At 33.2% G+C, this 21,785-nt stretch overlaps 2 protein-coding genes across 2 annotated transcripts; both read left to right on the top strand.

Annotated features, from left to right (window-relative positions):
* The first annotated feature begins 908 nt into the window (after positions 1-908).
* LOC131622341 (heat shock 70 kDa protein 4-like) lies at positions 909-4,304 on the top strand. The gene is made up of 2 exons (XM_058893375.1): positions 909-1,227; positions 2,357-4,304. The coding sequence occupies exons 1-2, from the start codon at positions 1,014-1,016 to the stop codon at positions 4,090-4,092; spliced, it is 1,950 nt and encodes a 649-aa protein (XP_058749358.1). The 5' UTR covers positions 909-1,013; the 3' UTR covers positions 4,093-4,304.
* A 14,218-nt stretch (positions 4,305-18,522) lies between these two features.
* On the top strand, positions 18,523-21,127 carry LOC131622340 (heat shock cognate 70 kDa protein 2-like). The gene is made up of 2 exons (XM_058893374.1): positions 18,523-18,852; positions 19,214-21,127. Exons 1-2 carry the CDS (start codon positions 18,639-18,641, stop codon positions 20,947-20,949), a joined length of 1,950 nt encoding a protein of 649 aa, XP_058749357.1. The 5' UTR covers positions 18,523-18,638; the 3' UTR covers positions 20,950-21,127.
* The last annotated feature ends 658 nt before the right edge of the window (positions 21,128-21,785 follow it).

The following is a 21,785-nucleotide window of genomic DNA, read 5'->3' as shown; positions in this document are numbered from 1 at the left end:
CTTTTACAATTTACTTTTCCTTCTCGTTTTATATTTATTCTTTTTTTTAAACTTTTGTGATCGGCCACAAAAATGTATAAACAAATGCAAAACAATCATAAATTCAACTACCCCACACAAACACATGGTCATTTATGTCATTCGAGAAAATAAATTGGCTAACTTTGCCACCACGCGTTTTAACATAAGTAATCATATTCTTATGACAACCTTTTAGAAAGGTGGCACAGGTAGACATGCAATTTCCATCTTTCATTTGGAGAAACAACGATGACACTAGAAACTGTATTGTGTCTTATACATATGTTTATCTAGGGTCATCTACTTAACCATATCACAATTATCATAGTAAACATGATGATTTAGCTGATTGGAGTTAACCTAGATAACACAAATAAAAAAAATGAAAAGATTAATGAGATTATGCACGTCTCGACTTCTTGAAAGAGCTATTTATAAGACACCGTACCATTTCAAGGGTTGCTGACGAAGCCAATAACGATGTTGAAAAACACATATACAATTACAACCTCATAACATATCTTCTAAATAAAAAATACATTGCAAATTCTAAAATTTCAAGAATTTTTTAGAAAATAAAAGTGTTGTATAGAATATATACTCTTTTAAATTAGATTATTACTTTTGTAGTATATTACACGCAATAAATAGAATCGTTAAAATTAAGGCAACAAAATTGAGGAAATAAGGAGGTGGGGGAAAGAAACAAAAGTTGAGTCATGACAATAGAGAGAAATTCCATTGGCTCTAAATAGTCAGGCCCACTAGAGGTTTTCGAAAATTAGATCTACCAATCATAGTTGTAGAAAACTAGATCTACAATTCCAACGGTTCCAGCTGTGTAGAGTAACAGAATATTCTAGAACGACTTAAAACCCTAACTATATAAGCTAACTTATATTGTGCTTACTCTTCCTCTTCGAATCATAGCGTTGGTGCTGTGATTTACATTCACTACTTCTTAGATCTGACTCTCATCTATTTTCCCACCAATGGCCGGAAAAGGAGAGGGACCGGCTATCGGAATCGATCTCGGAACCACGTACTCCTGTGTTGGAGTCTGGCAACATGATAGAGTTGAAATCATTGCCAATGACCAAGGTAACAGAACCACGCCGTCGTACGTCGCGTTCACTGACTCCGAGCGTCTCATCGGTGATGCTGCTAAGAATCAGGTCGCCATGAACCCTATCAACACCGTATTCGGTTAGTTATTTTACTCCTTGCTCGATTTATTCAATAGTTTGCGCATATGCTTTTTCTCTGTATTTTGTTTTGTTGTTCATCCTGTAATAATTTTGTTATTAGTAACTAATTCTGCATTAGTTGTTCTGACTGAAAAAATTTAAGTTTATAGATCCAGAACTGTTATGTGCGTTGATTTAATGATATGTTTAGATGTTTGCTTTATTATGCATTTGATGAGTCAGATTTATTTTATAATAGATCTGTAATGTGAAACATGGTTTAATATTGCTATGATATAGTGTGAAGCAAGATTCAGTATGAAGCATGCCTTTGACTCATCTTATTGAGTTACGATCATTCAATTAAATTGTGATGCAGGGGTTTCTAAATTCAATGAAGTTGCATCTTTTGCATTGCTATGATTCATTCAATTTTGTATAGTCTTATAACATGACATAACTTGGTATGCCGCATGTATTTTTAAACTGACTTAGGATGATGCTTTTTTTGCCAACGAATCTGTTGAATTGCTACTATTCAATCAAATTTGTTTATAGTCTTATATGACATAATTTGAGTATATGATGTGTTTTTTTGAATTCTATGAACGTGTTGAATCTATTGAATTGCAACTATTCGATCAAATTTGTTTATAGTCTTGTATGACATTATTTGTTTTGACTCATGTATATTTAATTTGTCTGTACATGATGCTTTTTTATTTTATTTCAATGAACATGTTGAATCTATTTAATTGCTATCATTCAATCAAATTTGTTTATAGTTTTGTATGACATAATTTGTTTTGACTCATGTATATTTAGTTTGATTGTACGTGATGCATTTTTTGAATCCAATGAACCTATAGCATCTTTTGCATTTCTATGATTCAATCAAATTGTGTATAGACTTATGATATGTCTGGATTAAACAATACATTGTGTAAAGCTGGTGATATGACTATATTTCTCTTGTACCACATGATAGAATGTTTATCTGATACTTGAGGGTTATGAAACATGGATTTTTAGTTTGTTCTTTACCCCTTCTTTCCCATTACCATATAATATTACGTATTGTCTTGTTGAAGTTTTTGTATAGATGAGATGTTGAATCAATGATACTAAGATGATTTTCACTTTTACAGATGCCAAGAGGTTGATTGGTCGTAGAGTCTCTGATGCATCTGTTCAGAGTGATATGAAGTTGTGGCCTTTCAAGATTATTGCTGGTCCCGCTGAAAAGCCAATGATTGTTGTTAACTACAAGGGTGAAGACAAGCAATTTGCTGCTGAAGAGATCTCTTCAATGGTTCTGATGAAGATGCGTGAGATTGCTGAAGCTTACCTTGGTTCTGCAATTAAGAATGCTGTTGTCACTGTCCCTGCTTACTTTAATGATTCCCAGCGTCAGGCTACTAAGGATGCCGGTGTTATTGCTGGTCTTAATGTCATGCGAATCATCAATGAGCCCACTGCTGCTGCCATTGCATACGGGCTAGACAAGAAAGCAACAAGTGTTGGTGAAAAGAATGTCTTGATTTTCGACCTTGGTGGTGGTACTTTTGATGTCTCTTTGCTAACCATTGAAGAGGGTATCTTTGAGGTGAAGGCCACAGCCGGAGACACCCATCTCGGAGGTGAAGATTTTGATAACAGAATGGTGAACCACTTTGTTCAAGAGTTCAAGAGGAAGAACAAGAAGGACATCAGTGGCAACCCTAGGGCACTCAGGCGATTGAGGACTGCTTGTGAGAGGGCAAAGAGAACTCTTTCTTCTACTGCCCAGACTACCATTGAAATTGACTCTCTATTTGAGGGAATTGATTTCTACTCCCCTATTACCCGTGCCAGATTTGAGGAGCTTAACATGGATCTTTTCAGGAAATGTATGGAACCAGTTGAGAAATGTTTGAGAGATGCTAAGATGGACAAGAAAAGCATCCATGATGTTGTTCTTGTAGGTGGTTCTACCAGAATTCCCAAGGTTCAACAACTTTTGCAGGATTTCTTTAATGGAAAGGAGCTTTGCAAAAGCATTAATCCCGATGAGGCTGTTGCATATGGAGCTGCTGTCCAGGCTGCAATCTTGAGTGGTGAGGGAAATGAGAAGGTTCAGGATCTTCTCCTTCTTGATGTTACCCCTCTCTCTCTTGGTTTGGAGACTGCTGGTGGTGTGATGACTGTTTTGATCCAAAGAAATACCACCATTCCAACAAAGAAAGAACAGGTTTTCTCAACCTATTCTGACAACCAGCCTGGTGTGTTGATCCAAGTCTTTGAAGGAGAAAGAACAAGGACTAGGGATAACAATTTGTTGGGCAAGTTTGAACTCTCCGGCATTCCTCCTGCTCCCCGAGGTGTTCCCCAAATTACCGTTTGCTTCGACATTGATGCCAACGGTATATTGAACGTCTCTGCTGAAGACAAGACTACCGGACAGAAGAACAAGATCACCATCACCAATGACAAGGGCAGGCTTTCAAAGGATGATATTGAGAAGATGGTTCAAGAGGCTGAGAAATACAAGTCCGAAGATGAAGAGCATAAGAAGAAGGTTGAGGCCAAGAATGCATTAGAAAACTATGCATACAACATGAGAAACACCATTAAGGATGATAAGATTGCAGGTAAACTTGATCCAGCTGACAAAAAGAAGATTGAGGACGCCATTGAGCAGGCTATCCAGTGGCTAGACAGCAACCAGCTTGCTGAGGCAGATGAGTTTGAGGACAAGATGAAGGAACTTGAAGGCCTCTGCAACCCTATCATTGCCAAGATGTACCAAGGTGGTGCAGGTCCTGACATGGGTGCTGCTGCAGATGATGATGATGCTCCTACTGGTGGAAGCGGTGCTGGTCCCAAGATTGAGGAAGTCGACTAAATGTAGTGGCTTTTTCTTTCTTATCTATGGTTTATTTTTCTGTTTGTATTTTTGAATTGGTCTGTAATCATTAATGGATTTAGCCACAGCGCTAAGTATTTTTTTGGGTATTTCATAACATTCGGTAACGCAAGCCCTCATTTTTGTAGTTTTCATTTATTGTAAGAATGATAGTTTTATATTTATACATTGTCTTCCAGGTATTTTTTTTATTTATTTCCTATTTAACTAGCTGCCTTAAAGATGTTGATATTATCTATAGCCAACAACCTAATGTGTTGTTTGTCTGCTGTCCATCTTGAGTATAACATATTTTGAAAATATTTTACTGGGGTGATCGTCCTATGCATTAATGATAGCCAGTAGTAATAAAACTGTGTTTTTAATAAAAATAAACTTGATATGTGTTTGGGCACTTTGGGTATTCATTTATTGTTGTCCATTTTTAACTTTTAAAACATATATAATTTTTTTTTTAATATTATGTACATTTCATGCTATAATGAAATAAAAAAACGAAATAGTTAATAATACTATTAAATATATTAGGGTGTATTTGTTTCAAGGATTTAAATTATAATCCTAATAATATTTTTCAGAAACATTATTGTCACGAATAATTTTCCTATCCTTATTTAGTAAATAATTTAAATTTTTAGAAATGTTTCTAAAATATATTTAGTTTAAAAGTTTAAAATAATAAATTAAAATTTTTAAATAAATATAAATGAGAAGTTATTGGTGGTTGCTATGGGTGGGAATAGGTCAGATCGACTAACTGGGGCCCATGGCCTACACAGGTCCAGGCTAGGCCAAACTTTTTTTCTTAAATAAAAAATACCTAGACTTTTTATAAGACTATTTAGTTAAAAACGATATGCCACATATCATATAAAAAGTCTTTTTAAGCCTATTAGACTGATTTATTTAAATAAATAAGAATAAACTTATTCTTATTATTATATTTTATTTGTACTTTGAAATAAATCCAAAAATAAAACTTAGTTATCTTGAATAACTTATGAAGATAAGCTGAAAAAAGCTAATGAACAATGTCTCAAGTTGTTTTTATGAGTTCTCTTAAGTAAATAGTATCTCAAAACTTATCGTTCTGGACTAGCCCAATTATCTTAATTGGCAAAATCCACCCATGAGTGTGAAAAGGCCCAATAAGCGTTGACCCACTCCATGAAGCAAATAGAGGCCGAATCTCCCCTTCTACCGGGCAAGACTTATAAGGGGAGCCCCACAGCCTAGGATTATCCGAGCACGCTAGACCTCCGTCCGCCAACGATAAGTTCCTTTTGCTCGACTAACCAAGACCTAATCAACGGTTTCCTATATTTTGGGCCCTAAAATTACGCCCAGACCCACAAATATAAGACGACCTAGTCCAACACCGAAGAGAACATTATAAATAGTCCGCTGTACCTAGAGGGCAATGTAATCCAAATTTTGTCCAAAACTTCATACTTTTTGTTGTACCTTTGTTCTCGCTCTTACTTTGGCTTCGGAGTATCTTGCAGGTACAACCCCATTTTTTCCTCAACCATCACCGAAGATCAAGCCGTCATTGCTGGCCACCTGTTCCGACTCATCCTGAACACTTATGTTAATAAGTAAACCTGAATAAGTAAATGCAAATAAGCATTTAGTCTTATTGATATTTTAATTTGTTACTCTATTTATACATTAGTTGAATTGCTTATTTATAAATGTTTAAATTAAATAGGCTTTTGTGTAGGCTAATAGGCTTAACAGGCCTTCGAAAATGTCAGTCTCAGGTCTAAAAATAAGCCTATGATATGTCGCAGACCAGGCTTAGACTTTGTAATTTTTAGCAGGCCAGACTCAGGCCTGGCAAAGCCTAACTCGGCCTAGCCTATTCCCATCCTTAGTGGTTACATCTTATTCCCATGAAAATATAAGATCCTCATCCTTTTGCATGAGAATACAAAATGAAAAAAATCAAGTGTAAATTAAGTTCCATGGAATAAAAAGTTTCAAGGCATAATTGATAAACACTTGAAACAAACATGAGAATAAAAAAATTATGTCACATTTTCACGAATAAATTAGTAATCCGTGAAACAAACGTCCCCTTAAGATTTTATTTAATTTCTGGATGATGAGGTCAATTTTGATAAGTTTAGTTTGATTTGGACTATTGATAATACACAAAAGGAGAAGGGTATTAGATTAAGACTTTTTCAATAGGAATTTTTTAAAAGAAGCTCAATCTAAGTTAATTCTTTACAAAATTATTATTAATTTTTAAATGGATTGAGCGTGTGTTTGGCATTTTACAGTATCGCATTTACACCGCATGTTACAACGAAGCTAACACTTGGAGCTTCCGAAAATTGCGGTGGAATAGCGTTTAAACGAGAGGTAGCCGTGTGCTACCGTATAACCAAACACACAATGAGTAAAAAAGAGTTAAAGAACAAGGAGTACAGCCTAAGCTAGCAAAAAAAATCACACAAGAGTTTTCTTTTATGAATATGTGTGAAGTGTAATGACAAAAGACATATTAACAATGATTTATTATTATTTTTTTTACAATGAAGTCATCTATTTCTAAGTTGCCAAGAAAGCAAAGAATCTTTTAAAAAAACTGATCACAATAAAAGAGTCGCTTTCAATCCAAAGCTTAAGTCATCCTCTTTTTCTAGCAATTTCCATGACTATAAAAACTGCAGAAAGTTCTGCATATAAGAAATTGGTACTCATAGTTGGTTCAACAAAGCCTAATACAAAATTACCTTTTGAATCTTTAAAGATGCCTCCACACCCATTTGCTTGAGAATCAAAAGAGACATCATAATTGCATTTACGCCAATTGTTAATGGGAGACTGTCAAATGACCTCTTTTACCATAGGAACACACGCATAATGGATGTTGACTATAAAGGATTTGAGCAAATTGAAGCTCACAATAGAAGAGGAAGAATAAAGCAAGGGATTGTTTCCAGTAATTATGATTTGGCCAATTATATTTACAATGGTTATGTGAAAGGGAAGAGCCTTACCTTGGTATTTTTTTTTCATGTTTCAAGCCAGTCAAATGGAAAAGAAGGTGAACACTATGGCAACTAGGGGTGGAAGTAGGTCGGGCCGCCAACAGGGGTCTAAAGCCTGACCTATTTATGGCTTGGCTTGGCTTGACATGGCCTATATAATAAAAAGGCTAGGTTTAGGCTTTTCAAAAAGCCTATTTAATTAAGCAGGCCAGATTTAGGCTTTTAAAAAAGCCTATTAGGCCTGATAGGCCAGCCTATTTAGTAGTATATACATGCAGTCCAAGGGTTTTTGTATTGAATAATATTAATACCTAAAAAATGAATTATAATAATGAATGAATTAAATTTTAAATTATGAATCGAAGAGTCATCCGAACAAAGAAAATGTATTGGTCACTTGGAAAGGTGGAAAGTAGTGAATTAAATAGGTAATTCACAATTTACTAGGCATTAAACAAATAAGCAAAGTAAACAACATGTTATAAACAACACTGAAAATGTATTGGTCATTTGGAAAGGTGGAAAGTAGTGAATTTAATAGGTAATTCACAATTTACTAGGCATTAAACAAATAAGAAAAGTAAACAACATGTTATAAACAACACTGAGCAAAGAGGAGAGAAACACAACCTTCGTCCCTCTTTGTGTTCTCCATACCGTCGGTCCATCTCCACACCGTTTGTCACCGCAAGTCCGTCGCCGGTTGTCTTTAAAGTAAGCACGTAAAGAGGTCCTTCTCACATCGAGCATCTCTATCGTCGTCGTTATTTAGCACCCTTACTAACACCGTCATCATCACCATCTTTTCTCAGATAACATAAAACTTCTTTTCATTTTTTAAACTTGTTATAGTTTTTAATTTTTTCTTTCTTATTTTGAAGGTGGAGGTTGAACAACATTAGGAGATCACCTTAAAGATTTGAGTCCTTTTTTATGTTTAATGGTGCCTGGGTTGCTGCATATTTATTAAGTTATTGCAGCAGAGTTTTCTTATATTATATGTTATATAATTTCAAAGACTAGTTGTTATATACAGAGCAGAGTTATGGTGTTGTTCCTATTAGATTTTATATATATTTAATTGAATGCAGTGTTGTTAGAGTTATGGTGTTGTTTAGAGTTATGGTGTTGTTCCTATTAGATTTTAAATTTTCTGCTATTTCATGATGAAGCATGTGAATTGAATGGAGTAAATTTTCTGCTATTTCATGATGAAGCATATGAATTTTATGTTTTTTTTGTTATATATCAATGTTAAGTAAGTTGAATGCAGTTAAAATACGTTGTTATATATCATTGCTCCTAGTTTTTTAATGCAGTTAAAGTACGTTGTTATATATCATTGCTCCTAGTTTTTGAATGCAGATATATAAGGTCACAATTTGTTTCACTATAATCTAACACAGTCCCATTGTCACTATAATTTCAAAGTATAGTTGTTATATATATAATTGCTTCAAATTATTTAACTTTATTTGACATTTATAATGAATATATGATTAACTACAATTTAAATAATAATTTTATAATTTTAATTTAACCAATTTAAATAATAATTATAGTTATAATTTAGAATTTATTTGACATTTTATAACTAAATTTAAATAATAGTTATAATTTGGAATTTTATAATTTTAGAGATTATAAAATGAAATAGGCTTTTAAATAGGCTAATAGGCCAGACCAGACTTATAAAAAGGCTAGGTCAGGCCTAAATTAAAGCCTATGATAGATAATAGGCCAGACTTGGGCTTTGAATTTAAAAAATAGGTCGGGCCTTTTTATGAAAATCCTGTCCTGGCCTGACCTACTTCCACCCCTAATGGCAACCTTGATAATAAATAATGCTTGAGGGGATATACTCTTGTTGCATAAGGGCCAAACATCTTCTTTTGAAGCAATGGTAATGGAAGAACTGAGGGTCGTGTAGAGCCATTTCCAAATTTTAATTGCATCAGGACAATGAAAAAAAGACATGAGCATATGTTTCAACACGTGACTTGCAAATGTTGCATTTGAAAACCAAGGTGCAACCTCTATGTTGTAGCATATCATCAATAGGTATCTTATCATGTATTAGGCACCAGATCAGGAATGATTTAGAATGAGTCAAGTCTTGATTTCAAATGCATCCAACCCTATAAGATTTGATTGAAGGTGTTGACTTGCTTATATATGCATCTTTCAAGGAGAGTTTTCCATCTGAGGAAGCATGCCAAATCCTTATATCTAACTCCTCTAGTGAGGGGCTAACCATAGTCATATCTTAGTTCAAAAAGGAAACGATGTATGCTAGTGATTAGGGATAGATCAATCTCCATTGTGTTGCATGTCACAAACCAACAAGTTAGGGTCAATGCCATCCTCATCCAACATAGTTATATCATTTTTATATAGTGTGACCACACCAATTATCATTCCAAAACCTAATTTGTCTACGTTTACCTAAGAGCTAGGTAGTGTTGGTATGCAGAAATTGAAATTCAAGTTTGACGGTGAACCAAATAGTCAAAGGTATATGGTGCTTTATTATGCCATGCTTCCTTAAAACCCCAACTCTCACAAAAATAGCCCAATGCTTATCATTAATGCTCTTGTCCCAACCCGGTTTAACGTTGGTAATATTACTTAGAGTTATGAGAGATATTATGATTAAGTCTCCATGATCTTTAGAATGATAGGCCTTTTTCCAAGCAACTGTCACAGACTTCCTAGAGTTGACATTGCCACACCATATGAAGAGTATATCTACAATATAAGAAAGTTAAATGATCTGGAAATACCAAATATGTCCTTCTTGCCATTTAGCCTATCCACGTGGCCTGCCTCACGTCTCAGCTTCCAAAATTTAGCTTTCTTATTTCTTCCTACATGTTTATTCTTTCTTATTTCTTATTCTTTCTTACACAAAACCCTTTTCAAACTAAACCCTAAATCCGCTATGTTTTTTTCAAACAGAACTCATTTCTTATTTTTTCTTCCAGCCTGACTCATTTTCTTTTCCTTCCTCAAACTAAACCCTTTTCAAATTGGCTCTCATTTTTTTACTTCCACAAAAAATCTTCATCCGTCTCTCTCATGGCCAGACCCTTCGAGCAAGTTTGCGACATCAACGGAGTTGTGGAAGGTGGCGGTTCGAGATTGCGACATCAGCGGCACGAATGTTCCAATCTATTAGTGTTACTTCCATGAGAAAGATATGATTTTTACTGGTTTTTTATAGTTATGGTGTTTATTGATTAGTGAATGTTTCGATCTATATGTGAAAAAGATCTGTGATGTTTTTCAGATCTGTGATATCATAGAAGATCGATTTGATTTTTAACTTCACTTTTTTGTTTTGTTTTACAGGTTCTTTAGTTTTGATCTTTGGGTTTCTAAAAGGAATGTTCTGATCTATCAGATTTGAATTGCTTTTACTGTTTTCGTTTTTATGGTTGTTTCATTTTTTTGGCTGTGAATGTTCCGATCTATCAGATAAAATAAATAGTGTGTAATTTGGATTACATGAATGGGGATAGTTACTTATGACCAGATTGTAGACTTTTGTCGTGCACCATCTTCTTTTGATGAAGATAATTTGATACCATGTTTTGTGTTTGGTGATAATGAGTATCTTTTTCTGACTCTGTAATATTGATATGTTTTATGTTTTGTTGATTTCAGTTTTTATCATGAAAATAAAGTATGTCATGGTTTTGAGGAAGTACTTGCACACTGTAGACAGATTGCTCCACTCTTAAAACGGTAAGGTTTGCTCTATCAAATTTACTAAGAATATATATCAGTCACATGTTTGTCAGTTTTTCATTTGAAAAATAAGCTTACCATAGCTATTATTGGTAGAGAAACAACTCCATTATAATTTCAGTATATGACTCTATATCATGAGTTATGTTAGGCTTACCCCTATACTTGATAAGACTGACACACTATGTGTAGTAACCATGAATTATTTTAACAGAATTACAATGTGAGTGTTTGAACTGAATGAGAATTATGAGTTAAAGTGAGTGTTTGTTGAATCTTGATATTGAATTTAGTGATTGATGGTTGGTTGTGATTGGTAATTGAACAGAAGGAATCGGATCTCGGCAAGCTCTTCATGGGAGGAATATCGTGGGACATGGATGAGGAACGTCTCAAGGAGTATTTTGAGACTTATGGGGAGGTGAAATAACGAAGTAATGCCAGAAAAGATCATTAGTCTGTTCTTATTGATAATATTTTATTTTTTATAACAATATTACAATGGGATATATAGATTAGTTTTTTTTTTTTTGTGGAAAATACATGATTAGTTTATTTGTGTATTAGCAAGAAATTTGGGCTGTCAGAGAGATCTTGGATGAGAATATTTTAAATTTTTTGGTTTTAGATTTCTTCCTATTTTCTATTGGTTAAAAATTTTCAATTTTTTAATTATTTTTTAAACTTTTTTTCTTTCTAAAATAATATTTTTTTGTTGTTGTTTTTAAAATGGTTTGAAAATTTTGATTTTGATTATTTTTTATTTACCTTATTTATTGCCTTTATTTTTATTATATTATTTCTATTTTTGTTTTCTACAGATCAAATCTTTTTAAATCTATTCATTTGTCTAATCACCTATAGATTTTCATCATCTTTTCTTTTCTCCTTCCCAATGTCATACTGCAATTTTCAACCACTCTTCTGCTATCAAATCATTTCACTTATCCTCTTCTCTCTCCTACCATTTAATTATTCTGCAAACAAATTCAAATACCCTTCTTCTATCATCAATTTCTTCATGAGACTCCATAATCTTCTTCCTAATATCTAACTTGATTTATTCTTTTAATGGTCACTTAATTATGATCATTGCATTTTCTTTACTTGATGGCTTAAAGGGACAAATACAACATATTCATATAATTAAAAGATAAATTTAATAATAATTATATGTTTACAACAAATATTTACAATTTCAAGAGGGAGAAAACTACTTATGAATTATATATAATAAAGATATCTTTTCATATATTATATTTAAAAAAATTAAAGTACTATATATAATATATAATTTATATATTTTATGTTTTGAATCAATTAAATATTACATTAATTATTCCATTGTTCAGTATTATTATTATTAATTATGTTGTTCATTATTCATTACTATTGTTCACTACGCTTTATGGAGATTTATAGCGGACTATTGTTTTTAATTAGCTAATAAAATTTTGTGATTTGATTATTGATGAATAAAATATCATATATTATTAAACAATAAACAATTATTATGACTGATTTAAATATTTTAATATATAAAAAAATCTTCTACTTAAGTTACAAACGAAAAATATTGTGTTTTTTACTTACATAAAATTTTTTAATAGAAATATTAAATATTATAAGACAAATGTATGCATAATTGTTTTTGTTATAAATAAAAGATAAAAATGATATTGGTTAATAAATAATTTGGCTAAATTATTGGATAGAAAGTGTAGGATAAATATGTAATAGTATTAGTAGGTAATCATGACATTGTCATGGTATAATAACATCAATATTTTATTTTCAATATCTTCTTAAACCTACTTATAGCAACGACAGTCTATAATATAGCTTTTATGTCATATCTTTAACTTTTTTATCTTCATAATAATATTTTAATATATGTAATAAATTTCTTAAAGATATTATGTTATATGTATGTGTAGTTGTTTTGGATATTTGGTTCATAAATTCATTTCAGTCTTACTTTGCCCATCTTATGTATGTTCATAGTATTGTAGATATAATACAAAAACTACTTATCCTACTCACCTTACAATAGCTTATGCTTCATCTTTTTTCCCTCTGTTGTGTTATGTAATAAATCTATCGAAAGTTGCAACATATTTTTTTTTTTTTTGCGCTTTCAAATTTGTTCCTGAGTTTTTTTTGACACATTTTAATGTTGATTATTTATTTCCCAAATAATGATTATTAATTTTAATTAAAAAATATATTAAAAAATGTACATCTAATATTTAAGAATCATTAAAATATAGTAATAATTTGTAACCATACCACATATTAGGCATCTCCTAATATAAGAAAATTCAATTATCAGAGAATCACTGAAATAACTTTGCTTATATGTCTGCATATCAATGAATTGAGGGCAAATTTTGTCCAACTAAACTATGTCCCAACCAATCCTCACATTTGATTTTATATCAACCAAAGACCAACTAAACTATGTCCCAACCAATCCACACAAAGACCAACTCTTTCTCCTTTTAAATTATCTCACACAAAGTTATGAGTGACAAGATAGGGAAAAATTTATACTTATTAAAATGTGAGTTTTCTATGTTTTGAAATTTGTAATTATTATTCATAATTATATAATAAATTGGATGTTTTATTATTTTATAGCAGTTAATAAATATCAATTAATTTGATCAATTTAATTATTTTAAAAAAAAATATCTTTCACTATCATAATAGTCATTTAATGAGTTTGGTAGAAAGTGATTTTAAGGTCAATAATTTTTGTGACATGATAAACTTAGCTAACATTCTCATTTAAGTAAATGATTTTATAAGAAACCATTTTTAATAAATATTTTTTACAATTTTAAATTTTAAAAAGAAAATAATATATAAGAAAATTTATGCTTCTAAAATGAAATTAATAATATATTTTAAGTTTGTTTTAGTGTATAAAATGTGATTAGAAAATAAGAATATATTTTACTAAATTTGTTGTACACGGGAACATGAAGTTATTGATCAAAATATTGATTACTAACGGGACATGAAATAACTGATCAAAATACTGATTATTAACACGGGACATGAAGTTACTGATCAAAATATTTTTTAAGGTACACGAGGACATGAAGTTATTGATCAAAATAATATTTGTAGACGGGAACATGAAATTATTGATCAAAATATTGATTATTAACGGGACATGAAGTTACTGATCAAAATATTTTTTTATTAATTATATATTTAATTAGTGGAGTACTTTTTCACGGATAACCAGATATTTTCCTATTAAAAAATATATATCTAAAATAAATGCGCGTCCCGTACCAGAACCCGTGCGAACGCACATGTTTGTTCCTATAATATAGTATCCAATATTTTAAATCTTTCCTTGGAAACACAAATATTTTATCTTGAGTTTTTTATAATAAGCAATTTATATCTAGCGGGTTTCGAACCTGAGACCTTGAGAGGAGCACACTCTCAGGACCTAACTAATGAGTTAATATATCTTCCTATCTTTTATTCTTATTTTTAAATATTATTTTCTTTTTTATATTCATAAGATTTCTCTTTAATTTTTCTCATATTTTTTTCATTCATAATTTTTTTAGCTTCTATTTTTTAATTAATTTTTTTATCTTCTATTATTCACATATTTTATAATAAAATTATATTTTGTATTAAAAAAATTTATTGATCAAAATGTTTTTACGGGTACCAGATATTTTTTTATACATTCAATTAATTTTTTTACGGGTACTAGACATTTTTCTATACATTCAATTATTATTTTTTCACGGGTACCAGACACTTTTCTATACATTCAATTATTATTTTTTCACTGGTACCAGACATTTTTCTATACATTCAATTATTATTTTCTAACGGGTACTAGATATTTTTCTATTAAAAAATATACATCTGAAACAAATGCGCGTCTCGTACCAGAACCCGTGCGGACGCACGAGTTTGTTACTAGTTATTGTTGAATGATAAATCATACTCTTCCATCATAAGTTAGAGTTGAACCTTTCCAAGCAGACAACTTTGCCACCTTTTTGTCTACAAAAGCTTAAAGGTGGATTCTCTTGACATTTCCTTTGAAAATTGGAACTCAAGTAAATGAAAGACAAAGTACCTCAGTTAAATCTAGTGAGATGAATAAAGTGATATGCCTTTGTAAAAGACATTGGTCCAAAGAAGATAAAAGACTTTAAATTGTTAATGATCTAGCCAAAAGTAGTAGAGTATTCATGGAATAATTTCTAAAGAGCTATAATGTCGTAAGTTTTTCCCATGCAGAAGACAATAAAATTATCTGCATACAATGAATGTGTAGGAATGCTAAAGTCCCAGTTGCCTTTATAAGAGTGAGCTTGCCCATACAAACCAGGTTGGTTATATTCCTACTCAAGACATCTGTAGCAAGATAAAAGAGGATAACAGAGAGAGGGTTCACTTGTATAACCCCTTTCTTGACATAAAAGTACAATAAGTGGATCCATTCAAAGAGTAGAGACTTTGGTAGATTCAAGAATTATTGTTATCCAATTACAAAAAGTAATGTTAAGTCCATATTTCTTGAGGACCTTGATGAGGAAATCCCAACTGATGGTATCAAAGGCCTTTGTGACGTCAACCTTGAGGGTAATGTTACCTCCATGATGATTTTTGTCCAGGAGATTAGCTACTTCAGATGTTATACATACGTAGTCTTTTATGTTTCTCCCTTGAACAAGCCTTTTATGTTCCTTGTACACCAAGAAATGCATGATTTTGGTGAGCCTTTCAGCAATAATCTTAGAGATGAGCTAGGACTTGTGATTTGCAAGAGAAATTGGCATGAACTTGTCCATAGAGTCAACAAAACTAGTTTTTGGGATAGTAACTCTAATATTTTCATCGAAATTTGAAAGCTTCCATCATGTCCTGAATAATTTTTAGACTGCATTGTAGACATTAGCTTGAATAGTACTCCAATATGTTTGGAAAATTACTTCTCTAAAGCATATGGACCAAGAGCACTATCCTTCCTAAGACAAATTTAGGGACAATGTCATTTAGATCAGAATCTTGAACAACACCCACATGACCTGAGGCTTGTTATTTTGCTTCTAAATTCTTTTATTTTGGTAACTGTGGAAGTATGAGGCATTTCTTCCACCATGTTTGTGCCATCTAATTCTTGCCTTTATCATCCAGAAGAGTTCTTCCTTATCTAAAGCTTGCTCCATGTTTTATTGTGCTTTAATCTTCTGCTCCTTTAGACATTTATTCATACCAATCAACTTAATTTTCTGTTGAACTTTGTTGAGATTAAGAGTGGAGGTTTGGACCAATTGGTGAATGTCTCGAAAACCTCCTTGTTCAAAGTTTTAAGATTGTTTTTCAGGTTTTGAAGCTTTTGGGATAAAATGTACATTGGGTATCCTACGATGGGCTAGGACCAAATATTTTCAATTAAGGCTCTACATTAATCATGGAGAGTCTACATGCTAATAAATCTAAAGCTAGATTTGAACTTGACTGTATTGAAGGTACCTTCCTCAAAATGGGAAAATGATCAGATCTCAGCTTCGGAAGAGTGACTATGTGGGTGGTATTTCATGCCGTTATCCAGTTTTAATTGTAGAAAATTTTGTGCAATTTGCTTTCCATGTGAGCTACCCCAGACCTACCATTGGACCATGTGAAAAAGAAGCCCTTAGTTCGCATATCAATAAGCAGTTTTGGTTAACCCAATCTTGAAAGTCATTGATGGAGGCTCTAGAGGGAGGAAGTTTGTCTTTATGTTCATGGGCTCCAAGGATTACATTGAAATCCCCTAAGAAGCACCAAGGTATAATATGGTTATTTTGGGGACTAGTCAGGACAATCCATAAGGTTTTCCTTTTGTGGTGACATGAGGAGGCATATATAACAATCATACCAATGTTTTGATTATCCAAATTAATAGAAAAAAAAACATATTGGTTAGTGATTGAAAGGATTTGAGGGTTAACTTTTTTAGAGTAAACACGCGAGAGGCTAGGAAGGCCATTTGGTATAGATTGGTGGAATTTTTTTTTTAAGGTTGAGAGAGTCAATAAGCTTAGGAGGAAAATGTTGCAGATCCATACAAAGTTTTGCCAAGAAGCAGAGATCAAGTTGGTGAGTGCTGAGGTTATTATAGAGAACAAATTTGGTAGGGGTATTGGCTAGTCCCCGTTCATTAAAATAAATGAACTTCATGAGGTATGTTTAGAAGTACCAAATTTGGATACGGTGTGATAAGTGGATTTAACTTCGGCTTTGTATTTATGGCACTTGTACCACATGTCACTGTTGATGTTCTAACATCAGAGCATGATGTCAAGACATATGTTACAACATATGTGAACAGACATAACAGAACAAATAAAACCAGATTGTAATTATGCATACATAAGTTACAGAATCACAAATCACAATGTCAAGACAGATGTATTGACATCGTTTACTGACATAACACATATTTACCAAATAGAAAATCATGTAGGATTAATTGTAGAATGGTAAATAGAATAGTCAATTGTTAACCCAACTTGGTGCAACATCACATACTCTTAGGGCTACCAAGCCAAGAAGGAAATCCAGTATAATAGTATTAGTTCAAAGCCTAAACTGTCCCAATTTAAAACTTCTCTCCTAATCACTACGCCGTGTAACTTCTACCTAGAAATCAACATCTAGATATGAGAAATCCCATCTCACTTCCAATCATCGCAGTGATATACCTGCAACCAAAAACCTTGTGACTGGAATCAAGAGAACCCAATAGAGAGATTACACTCTCAAATAGACAATACTTAGTTTTGCTTAAAAGCTTTAACCAAGAACAATACTCAACTATACGCTTAAAAGCTTTAAGAGTGAGAATAATAACTTGACAAACAGTCAAGTAACAACCAGTCCACCACATGGTATCAAAAGATACATGGGTGACTTAAAACACAAGAGACTCTCAAAACCTAAGACTTCAATTTAGGTTGGACACACCTCTCTTCGAGTTGATTACCATACTGAATTCTCTCATGTAATATCCAAAAATTCAAAAGATGGTCAGACTCGAGTATCATTCACCCTCACTTGACACTGAAGGAAAGATAAAGTTCACCTAGTTTGCACTTAAGATGGATGACGATTTAAAGATTTTGTGGAGTACTTTTCACTTATACTCTACTAAAGGTCTGATTGAAGTTGAGCAAAACTTCAAAGATCAGGAGAAGATGTTATCAAAATGTTGAAACGTCCTCAGCTACTCATTTATAACAATATGTAATGTTAAGCTACTTTGGTTTTGAGGTTTTTGTTTCTGATTAGTAGTCAGTGTTTACTTCAAATATGTGTCCGAAAACTACTATTTAGTGCATTCAGATATGTATCTTTGTATTTATTCAATAAAAAACTAAAATGTGTTAAGTTCGGATATGTATATCCAGATTAGGAGAGTATTACAAAAAATTGGCCAAGGACTCCTAAAAACCAAGAAACTCCCAACTTATTGGTTCTCATATAGTTAGGCCCACTACAAGCCCAAGATCCCGGAAATAAGATCTACAAACGCCTAAATTGTGCCCAATCAAATCCAAGGACTCCCATAATATAGACTAATAGAATATTCTAGAAGAAATTTGAAACCCTAACTATATAAGCTAACTCCCACTACAAACAACCTCCTTTCACTTCTAATCACAGTTTCAGGCTGTGATTTCCATCCTCTTCCTCTCAGATCTCTCTCTTTTGCGTAACGTACCAAAAGAGCCAAATTCAATGGCCGGAAAGGGAGAGGGACCAGCTATCGGAATCGATCTCGGAACAACGTACTCGTGCGTCGGTGTCTGGCAACATGACAGAGTTGAAATCATCGCCAATGACCAAGGTAACCGAACCACGCCGTCGTACGTCGCTTTTACCGACTCCGAGCGTCTCATCGGTGATGCTGCTAAGAATCAGGTCGCCATGAACCCTATCAACACCGTTTTTGGTTAGTTATTCTATACCTTGCAACTTTGCTCACTTAACTCTCCTAGTTGCCAGATCTATCCGTTATTTTATGTTTAGTTACTTGTTTATCTGCTTTTGATTACTAATTAATTAATTAGTTACTTTTTACTTAGATTCATATATAGAATTTGTCAAATGTATATATTGCTAAATTGCTAAACTTGCACATACCTAAAATACTACGTATTTTAATTGCTTTGTTATGTTGCTACGTATATATTGTGTATTAACTGGAGTAAAATTTTGGATGTATGTTTGATATGATGGATGCTGTGCTAGAATTTATCTCTAAATAGATGAATTTTGAGTTTGTGATTTTAAGACTATTTTCGTTTTTGTAGATGCTAAGAGGTTGATTGGACGTAGAGTCAGTGATGCATCAGTTCAGAGTGATATGAAGTTGTGGCCTTTTAAGATTATTGCTGGTCCGGCTGAAAAACCAATGATTGTTGTTAACTACAAGGGTGAGGATAAGCAATTTGCAGCTGAAGAGATCTCTTCAATGGTTTTGATGAAGATGCGTGAGATTGCTGAAGCTTACCTTGGCTCTGCAATTAAGAATGCTGTTGTTACCGTCCCTGCTTACTTTAATGACTCCCAGCGTCAAGCTACTAAGGATGCTGGGGTTATTGCTGGTCTTAATGTGATGCGAATCATTAATGAGCCCACAGCTGCTGCCATTGCTTATGGGCTAGACAAGAAAGCAACCAGCGTTGGTGAGAAGAATGTCTTGATTTTTGACCTTGGTGGTGGTACTTTTGATGTCTCTTTGCTCACTATTGAAGAGGGTATCTTTGAGGTGAAAGCCACTGCTGGAGACACCCATCTTGGAGGCGAGGATTTTGATAACAGAATGGTGAATCACTTTGTTCAAGAGTTCAAGAGGAAGAACAAGAAGGACATCAGTGGCAACCCTAGAGCACTCAGGAGATTGAGAACTGCTTGTGAGAGGGCGAAGAGAACTCTTTCTTCAACTGCCCAGACTACCATTGAAATTGACTCTCTATTTGAGGGAATTGATTTCTATTCCCCTATTACTCGTGCCAGATTTGAGGAGCTGAACATGGATCTTTTCAGGAAATGTATGGAACCAGTTGAGAAATGTTTGAGAGATGCTAAGATGGACAAAAAAAGCATCCATGATGTTGTTCTTGTAGGTGGTTCTACCAGAATTCCCAAGGTTCAACAACTTTTGCAGGATTTCTTTAATGGAAAGGAGCTATGCAAGAGCATTAATCCTGATGAGGCTGTTGCATATGGAGCTGCTGTTCAGGCTGCAATCTTGAGTGGTGAGGGAAATGAGAAGGTGCAGGATCTTCTCCTTCTTGATGTCACCCCTCTCTCTCTTGGTTTGGAGACTGCTGGAGGTGTGATGACTGTTTTGATCCAAAGAAATACCACCATTCCAACAAAGAAAGAACAGGTTTTCTCAACCTATTCTGACAATCAGCCTGGTGTGTTGATCCAAGTTTTTGAAGGAGAGAGAACAAGGACTAGGGATAACAATTTGTTGGGCAAGTTTGAACTTTCTGGCATTCCTCCTGCACCTAGGGGTGTTCCCCAGATTACCGTGTGCTTTGACATTGATGCCAATGGTATATTGAATGTCTCTGCCGAAGACAAGACTACCGGACAGAAGAACAAGATCACCATCACGAATGACAAGGGTAGGCTTTCAAAGGATGATATTGAGAAGATGGTTCAAGAGGCCGAGAAGTACAAATCTGAGGATGAAGAGCACAAGAAGAAGGTTGAGGCCAAGAATGCATTGGAAAACTATGCATACAACATGAGGAACACCATCAAGGATGACAAGATTGCAGGCAAACTTGATTCTGAAGACAAGAAGAAGATTGAGGACACCATTGAGCAGGCTATCCAGTGGTTAGACAGCAACCAACTTGCTGAGGCAGATGAGTTTGAGGACAAGATGAAGGAATTGGAAAGTGTTTGCAACCCTATCATTGCCAAGATGTACCAGGGTGGTGCCGGTCCTGACATGGGTGCTGCTGCAGATGATGATGATGCTCCTACTGGTGGAAGTGGTGCTGGCCCCAAGATTGAGGAAGTCGACTAAGTGTAGTTTCTTATTTCCTAACTATGATTAATTTTTTTCAAGTTATATTTTGTCTGATGCATTTGCCTTGTATTCTGTTTGCTTTAGCTGGATTTTGGAGCTATTTAGGCTATTTGGTTATGTTGTACTGTTAAGGATTATGTTATTGTTAATGCAATTTTCATAGACATTGTGTTTCTGTTTGTTTTGAGATAGATTATCACTCTCTCTTTACTGATACTGAAATGTAGCGGTTGGAAATCTTTTTTAATTTAAGACATCCGAACAGTTTGTGTTGTACATTTTACTATGAGCTTGATTATTCTGTTACGTAAAATTAGACAGCGTTCAGAGTTTACATTACATAACAGTGATATATAGTGTGCATAGCCAGAGTTGCTAACTGATAGATTATGGATAAGCATACTTAAGTATTTGCTTCAGAAGGATAAAAGTAGAATATGACATAAACGCAAATGACAACAATATTATAACATGCTTATACTGAAAATGCAAGTAATTGATTAACACTAAGGTTAAGTTATACATTCAGTTGTAATTTAGATACAAGATGGATGGCTAAATATCATTTTATTTTATTTTAACAATATTAAAAAAATTATGGATTTTATTGTTGTGTTAAGAAATAAATAAACACTTTTATTAAAATGTGTAATAGTCTAATGAACATATATATTTTAAAAATTGATAAATATTTATTTTTATATAATAACATAAATGATATTATATAAATATGTAGTGTGAGTATGAAATTATATAAATATGTAGTGTGGGTATGAAGCGGGGTCGATAGCAAAATATTCGTGTCCGTATTTTTATCTTATTCATTGTGAGTA

This window comes from Vicia villosa, unplaced genomic scaffold (genome assembly GCF_029867415.1).
Source record: "Vicia villosa cultivar HV-30 ecotype Madison, WI unplaced genomic scaffold, Vvil1.0 ctg.000029F_1_1_1, whole genome shotgun sequence".
NCBI lineage: Eukaryota > Viridiplantae > Streptophyta > Magnoliopsida > Fabales > Fabaceae > Vicia > Vicia villosa.
Note: the sequence above shows the minus strand (reverse complement) of the source record. Positions and strands in the feature narration are given on the sequence as shown.